Source organism: Simochromis diagramma, unplaced genomic scaffold (assembly GCF_900408965.1).
Source record: "Simochromis diagramma unplaced genomic scaffold, fSimDia1.1 OVJJ01000495.1, whole genome shotgun sequence".
Classification (NCBI taxonomy): domain Eukaryota; kingdom Metazoa; phylum Chordata; class Actinopteri; order Cichliformes; family Cichlidae; genus Simochromis; species Simochromis diagramma.
In genome coordinates, this window is record NW_024387312.1 from 1 (window position 1) to 8191 (window position 8191).

The following is an 8191-nucleotide window of genomic DNA, read 5'->3' on the forward strand; positions in this document are numbered from 1 at the left end:
CATGTTAACGTCTATAAATGCACCAACTCCCCTTCCATGTCTTCCACTGGTGCAGCAATCATGAGGTAAATGGGGGTCATCCCATCCGATGCTTGTCCCGAGTTGCTGTACAATAATCTTGGCCCTGGTGGTGAAGGGAATGATGAACTCAAGTGGGTCGTACTGACTAGCCAGGGTTCGATATATGTTCCTCATAGTGGGCTCTCCATAGTCAATGGGTCGGTGCTTGAGGCTGAGGGTGTCCGTCTCACAGGTTTCAGTTCAGTCCCAGGGTTGATTCATGCGCTTCTTGTCGGTCCTGTGACAGCCAGAGTTCCAGTTTGTCTGACCATGCCTCGGATGGCAGATGACTAATCACTTCTGGCCTATTACTAGCCCACTGCCGAATTTCAAAACCCCCGGAAGCCAGAAGCTGCCGTAGTTTCTTGACCAACTGCTGGGCTTCTTCAATCGATGAAACACTCTGTAGACAGTTGTGCACATAGAAGCACCGTTCGATGGAGAAACCTCACCTCCTCTCCTGGTTCACTATGCAGGAGGACATGCCGCTGTAGCGCAAAAGGAGGCACAGCAGGGACTACATGTTGTCCCAAAGGGAAGGACTTGCCATTCATAGCTGTGAGGGGGCTCATCCCGATTCATATTGCGCCAAAGAAACCTCAGGAGCGGTTTGTCTTCCGGGAGTAGGCACACCTGGTGAAACATCCCTTTTATGTCACCACTGATGGCAATGCTGTGTTCTCTGAAGCGCAGGAGCACTCCAACCAGAGAAGGGCTCAGGACAGGGCCAGGCAATAGGGACTTGTTCAGGTTAAGTCCCTTGTGTCGAAAAGAGCAATTAAAGACCACTCTATTCTTGCCATTGTGCTGGACCATGTGATGAGGTATGTACCAACTCTCTTGGCTCTGAGAGGCAACCTCCGGTTGCAGTTTGGCTACAAACCCAGAGGTCACCAACCTTTCAATCTCGTCCATATATGCAGCAGCCCTAACCGGGTCTTTGCTCAGACGTCTCTCCATACTCCTCAGGCTGGGCAGTGTCGCCTCTTGGGTGGCCTGAAAAAGTGGTGCATCCTTCCTCCTCAATAAGGGTGTGGCATACCGGAGCACTCCCTTAACCTCCACGCGCCTTGTTCTGGCCTCCATATCTGAAGGGCTTCATGATCCTCCTTCGACCTTGTCACCTCCTTTTCACTCTTATATGGTAGAACATCCACTTGCCACAGCTTCTCCACATTCCTCTGGAGTTCAACAGATAGGGGGCTGCAGGAGGTATACAGACACTGTTGAGGCTCTAAACTGTGACTCAAGCGACTTTGCAGGCCCTTGCAGAGTCCATCCTAGTCGGGTTCGCATCGCAGCTGGCCCTCCTGGTGATCCAAAGTGCAAAGGCTCTATAGGGTTTATGAGATGTGGGTGATCAGCCCCAATTAGCAACAGGGGTGAAACTCTGCTGAAGGTTTGTAGGGGCAAGTCCGTCAGATGTTGGTACCTTCTCTTGAGCATGGTAACTGGATATGAATGCTCAGTTAAGCCAAGCCGCTGGGCAGTGAAGGCATTAGCTATGTGGAAGGATTTCTGGGGCTGCATGATAGGGGACAGTGTGAATGAAACGCAGGCCCCATGTAACGTTTGGATATCCTGACGGATAGTTCTCAGGGCGAGGTCTTCAGGTGTGCCTGTTAGGCCCAGTTGCTGAGCTGCAGAGGAGAGCAGCATGGTGCGGTCAGAGCCATCATCCAGGATGGCATAAGTGTCCAGAGTTTTGTCACCATTTCTCAGGAGAACTCTAATCACTTTAAGCAGAACACGGGTAGAATCTGAAGGTTTATCTAGGTGGAGTATTTCAGTTGCAGAGCTCACCAGGCAAGTACCTTCCTTCACACTCTTGGCGTTGACCTCATACAGGATCTAGAAGGTGTTTGCCTTGACATAGGCTGCAAGCTTTCTTCAGATTGCACTGTGCTGCTTGATGTGATCTGCCACATCGCCAACAACGCTGGTTTGTCTTAATCCAGTCTATGATTTGAGCCTTATCAAACGACTGGAATATGGGGCACTGACTCAGATAATGGTCCTCCGTATCACAGTAGGGGCAGTAAGCTTTCAGCGGGCCTTTCTTCTTGCTATGGACAGCTGGTTTGCTGCTCACCGACTCGACAGGCTGCTTCGTCGGCAGATTCTCTGAGCCATGCAGGATAGTGGCCATGCGCTTAACTGACTTCGCCTCTCTCAGGCGCTCTGGTTTCTGGATGACCCTCTCCTTCTGCCCTGTAGCCCCAAGCTGGGTACTGCTATCTTGGCACCATGTTTCCAGCTGTAACCAGTCTGAAAAGTCTGTTAGGTTGTATACTACCCCTGGATGGCGACACATGTGTCTCCGGAACTCAGACCTCATTTCAGCTGGCAGCTTACTGAGGAGCCGTGCCACGTGAGAGCCACATTTCAGTTCCACTTCGCCATCCGGACCAAGGGTCTTCAGCATACCAACGAGAGCCCGAATCTGCAGTGCGAATCTTTCAAAAGCCTCCACATCCCCGCGACGAATGTCGGGTGCATCCATAACACCGGCAATCTTCCTGAGGGCTAACTGGTGGGGCTGACCAAACTTCTCCGATAGGGCTGCCATGGTGTCAGTATAGGGGGATGGAGAATTGAGATATGCATCAGCTATGAGACGTGCTTCATCTAGTTTCAAATGATCCATCAGTATCTGAAACTTGAAAAGCTCTGTCCCATCCGGTGGCAGTAGATTGTCAAGTGCGATCTTTAACCGGGCAACTCACTTGGGTCCTTCTTAATGAGATCAGGAATACTTGGAGTTGGACCCCTGTATGTTTTCTCTTTTGCCATTACATGTGGTGGCTGGTTGGCTGGGGATGGATGAGGTTTATATTGCGATGATGTTGTGATAGGTCTTGATACCTCGGCGACGGGCTGCTGGCTCCAGATGTTGGTGGGGGCTTGACTCTGGAAACTGGGATAAGCCCTAGCAGGAAACTGCTCCTGCCAAGGAGGCTTCAAATGTTGCGGAATGATAGGTGGATGTTCAAACCGAAAGGAAGGTGCACTGTTGGGGAATGGCGGGGTTGGCCGACTAGCTGTCAGTGTCTGCTCCTTTAACAGCTGTAGTTCACCCATCATCCTATCCAATGTATCAATCATTGTAGTATCCTTGGGTGGAATACTCTGAGCTGATGGTGGGCGAAAGTATGGCCTTTGGTATTCTTGTTGAGCATGGATGTCCTGCCTATTGTCATACTGCGGCCATGGACTCGTTCGTGCATCTATTCTATGTGTATGGGAACTAATCGTGGGGACACTGATGGGCTGCATACGTTGGGAGGAAGACAGAGGGGGTACATGTGTTGGGGGTGATCTCTGGTCCCGTTGCTCCGACAGGTAACCACCTCTGTCTGGTTCACGTGTTTGGGCGTAAGGCTGAGGTCTGCCATTCATACCATACTGCGAACCCGAAACTGCAGACATTTCCCATGGTCGATGGAAAGGAGAAGGAGGCTGATGGTTCAGGCCATCCCTACTGGGCACATGCTGCCGCATATCCTGCAGATCATTCGGGGAAGCGGTCCATTCATCCACGGCGTGTTCCCATCCAGGCTGACTTGTTGGGCTAGATGAGCGGGAGGTCTGTACAGACACTGCCGATGGCACGTACTGCTTTCGCTCTTCTAGCCCGGGTGCATACTGTGCTGTGTACGAGTGACGGTAGGGTGTCATGTCTCGTTGGTGGCCCACCAAGCTCACCTCATAGTCTGCAAGGTAGGGAGGAGGTTGTACTTGGCGCCTTGGGCGAGTTGATTCTGAGACATCTTCACTGGAGAAGAAACTAGGCTGCATCTTTAGGATCCAAGGAAAGCACCATCCGGCTCGAAGGACCAATGTTAATTTGGGTTGAACCCAGGACTGTATAGGCGTTGGCTGAAATAGCAGTGGTGTTCACCTTGGGGTGTCGGTCAGAACACACAGGACGCACAGATAAAGGTTATACCGTCTTTACTGTGATTCCTCAGCTTAACAGCACAGTACAGCAACACAGTAATGCAACCGCAGGCTTACAGAGTGGTGAGGGGTGTGGGTGTGTGTGGTCTGTGAACAGAACATATACAGAATACTGAATGTAATAAACATCTAAGTCATGAATTATGATGCATTAGCGTTCTTCGAATCTAACCAGAACTACAAATGGGAATTCCTATATGAACATCTACATGCACGAGTTTCATACACTACTCCCAAACCCTTACAGTACATGACATTGATTGCCAATACACCCAACAACAATATATCACAAACACCAAATCATTTAGCTTACAGCTAGCAGGTATGTAGCATAACAGGTAGCATTAGTAGCATGAACTAGCCACATAGCGAACAGGTCGATACACATTGCACTTCTACATCCACTAAATGTCTAATTGGCATAAAAGACTAAAACTGTCCTTTTCAGGCATGGCTCCACGTCTACTCACAGTTCTTTAGCGACGCACACAACTCACACCGTGTGTAGACATCCCCTGCAGAGTCAGTCTGCCAGGCGGCTCTTGCTATGTGCTAGCTCCAACTCTGATCACTGGAACATGTGCTCAATAGTGCAACTGTGCTCTCTCGCCACAAGGGGGCCCCCCCCCACACAGCTGACAGCCTTTCCAACAAGAATATCTTACTGGAACTGACATGTTCCAGATATCACCTGGAAGACAGTCTGTATGATCCCATAAATATCTAATTGTGAACAAGGTGAAGGAAATCTCATATAAAATTCTTCATAAATGTTACCCAGCCAGTCACTATATGGTAACATTTAAAAGAGACATAAATACTAATTGAACTTTCTGTGGGGATCATCCAGAAACTGTGGCACATGTCTTTTGGTTCCTCTACACAGAGATTCTGGAAGAATTTAGCAGTTTTGTTATTGTCCATATTTTAAGGGAGTTTTCTTTACGATGGAAAATGTTTTATTCTGTTTCTTTAAGTTCCCCAGGAAGAATGATAAATGTTTTTTATAAAAAATTTGTTAAATGTAAGTTTATTAATAAAACACCATATTTCTGCCTTTTTATAAGGATATGAATTGTACATACAATCAATTTCAGACTCAACCAACAAAAAGCCTCTCAGAACAATATTTATGTTGATTTTTTTTCGCCTACTCATATCATAATTTTTTTTCTCCTGGTTCTGTATGTTCATGTTCTGTTCTTTTGTAAACTTCATCTGTTTGTATGTTGTATACTCATTGTGTTTCAATAAAGTTCGATTTAAAAAAAGGTACGTTCTAAACGAAGCTTCAGACGTCACTGATCACGTGACTCTGGCCAAACGAATCAAGCCTCGACACGGTGCTTCTGAAGCAGTGTGTTGATCTTTCTGACACACGCACCGGAGCGTCAGCTTCAAGCGGACCATCACTACGTCTCACATCTAAAGGTGTCAAGGTAACTTTGAACTGAGTTCAGTCAATCTGGAGTTTTTCCAAGTTTTCTGTTGCTCTCTGTGAGAGAAGAGCGTTAAAGGCGGGGCTCTCCAGAGTCCAGCAAAACAGGAAACCACAGCTGGGTGTGTGTAAGTGTGCAAACCAATAGAATGCATCGTGGTGGGGGGGGGCATCACGGGCATTGGCAAGAAAAAAATAAAATAATCGGTCGTACCCATGCTTCCCCGACGTCATGCCAGCGCATATTGGGAAATTCGTAGGCACCGATCGGTTTTCTATCAGCCATTTGCTGGGAGTAAGGGCGCCCTCCGTTTGCGAGGTGCGCCTGCTGCTGGCGGCACAGGGAGGAGAGGGCGGGGCGGCGGGGAGTCTCTGGCTGGCTGGAGCGGCATCTAATAACCAACTCGCAAAACAAAATAAAAACAACACAACAAACAGATATTATGATACAGACTTATAATCTGCACCGATGTTTTTTCTAAATTCTATAAAGTGAGCGCGAGAGCCCTCGGTGCGCCTGCGCGCTGCTGAAGTCAAAGTAAACTTTATTGTCATCTCCGCTACAGACAGTCCAGCATATAGAGAGACGAGACGACGAGGCTGCAGTTACAGCGGTGCAAGTAAACAAACAATAAATATAAGAAGAGTAAGAAGATAAATCTACACTTTAGGACTCGGGGGTAAAGGATCAATAACAATTTATAATTTACAGTTTGATGATTTAAAGTCTCACACAACCCGTCAAAAGGGGCGGGGCCAGCTGCTTCCAAGTAGAGCACATTTCATTTATAATGATGTAAATCCAAGCCCATCATGGATTCACGATCTGAATCCTGGGTTGTGTGAAATCCCAGAAATCCCGCCTCCTTCCAGGAGGCAGCTCACCTGTGTGTCCGTGTTTAGTGTCCAGGTGTGGAGTGGAGCTTGTTGTTGGTGTGTGAAGAAAACTGTAAGTTTGCTTTGTTTCCTCCTTTAACAGTTTGTCTTTAGGAACTTTACTGTTTGTTCAGCTCGTGTTTGATTTCTTCACACAACAAACTGTGTGTGTTTGTATTTCCGGTCTCTCCATTAAAGTCAGTGTGTAATGTTTCCTGGCTAACATCAGCTGTGTGCAGCTTAGTTCAGCACAAATCTGCCGCTCCATAGTTCACGGTAACGGACTCACAGCTGGACCAACGAGGCCGAGTGTGTCCGCCACTCTGAGCTACGTTCGTGTTTGTGTACTTGTAGTTTGTACTTTGTGAGTTCACTCAGAGCCCACAGAGGACGCAGCGTACGTGATGACGTCACAGCCCTTTACCTCCTTTACTGTCACTGTGATTAATATTTACACACGAGACAGCTGCAGAGCTCTGACGCTGAGCTAGCACACAGCATGCTAACACTAAGCTAACTCTAACGCTAAGCTAAAGCTAAGCTAACACTAAGAGTTCTTACAGACACGAGTTAAAAAGCTGCTTTTAGTTTGTGATCAGAGTCCAGGACTGAGAGCAGCAGCAGAGCTGATGGATGATGAATTACTGGATGGAAGAAGCTTCTCATTAGCAGTGAATCAGTGTGTGTGCAGTTCTCTGCAAACTCAGCAGGAAGAATTAGTGTGAAGCTTTAACTCTGCTGATCCTCTTTGAATCCTGGATCAGCTGAAATGTTTAAAATGTTGTTCACACGTGTTGGACTGACTGAAGCTTCCAGTCACAGTGAATCAGTGTGTGTCAGTGAATGCATCGTGTGTGCTTCAGGCTCCATCTAGTGGACTGATAGCAGAGCAGCTGATGGCAGCTTCCTCTGCCTCACACTGCTGTCTGACTGCATTCAGCTGACACTGAGATGAAGCAGGAAAGAAGCAGCTGATATTTGGACAGCACACATGATGAAAGGAGGATTTCAGCTGATGTGCACATGAATGATTTGTGTTTCCTCTGCAGGTAGAAAGTGTGTGTGAGCTGATGTGAATTCTTTGGGTGAATTCTGAGCTTTTTGTGGATACGTGTCCATATTTGCATAAAAGACCTGAGAGCTGGAGGGTTAAACGGCAGTTCACCCCCTTTGTACTGGGGGCGCTGGGGCTCAAGAGGTAAAAGGAGACATTATGGCTCAATAAAAGCTCTGAGAACAACACCTGAACTCAAACTGCTCAAACTCTAAATATTCTAAATAAGTAAATACATTGGACATGTGATGAGATTCATGTTCTCTCTCATGTTTTACAGTTGAAAGATGGAAAAATCTGTTGAGGAGCAGTTGCTGAACAGGCTGGAAGATTTGGGAGAAGAGGAGCTGAAACTTTTCCACTGGTACCTGGAAAAAGGACCCGGAGGTGATTTCACAACCATCAAAAAGAGCCGACTGGAGAACGCAAGGAAGGATGGACGTCATGGAACAGTGGATCTTATGGTGGAGACATACACTACTCGCCATGTAATGGAGGTGGCAGAGTTGATTTTAAAGAAGATGAATGAAGGTCAGTCAGAGAAAAAAGACATGATTCAGTGCAGTATCAGGACAACACTGTCACCGTTTATGGATGGAAAACTGAGGCTGTTTTAGTCTGAACTTTCAATTGTGTGTCTTTTCTCTTCTAAATTTGTTTGAGTACAAATATTATATTTAGACATCTTGATGCATGCTCAATCATGCAGGTAAGTAAATCTCCAAAAGTTGTTTTTGTTTTTTCATCTGAATGTAGCGTTTTCAGTGGGAGAAACGTTTCGTACATCTGTCACCATCTTACAT

The 8191-nt window shown here is 47.1% G+C and overlaps 1 protein-coding gene across 1 annotated transcript; it reads right to left on the reverse strand.

Annotated features, from left to right (window-relative positions):
- Positions 1 to 2574: 2574 nt before the first annotated feature.
- Positions 2575 to 4667, reverse strand: LOC120717183. The gene is made up of 2 exons (XM_040005058.1): positions 4491 to 4667; positions 2575 to 4107 (listed from the first exon to the last, which is right to left on the reverse strand). Exon 2 carries the CDS (start codon positions 3856 to 3858, stop codon positions 2770 to 2772), a length of 1089 nt encoding a protein of 362 aa, XP_039860992.1. The 5' UTR covers positions 3859 to 4107; positions 4491 to 4667; the 3' UTR covers positions 2575 to 2769.
- Positions 4668 to 8191: the final 3524 nt, after the last annotated feature.

Coding starts and splice junctions, on each gene's coding strand:
- LOC120717183 (XM_040005058.1), bottom strand. CDS start 3,858: ATGCAGCCTAGTTTCTTCTCCAGTGAAGATGTCTCAGAATCAACTCGC.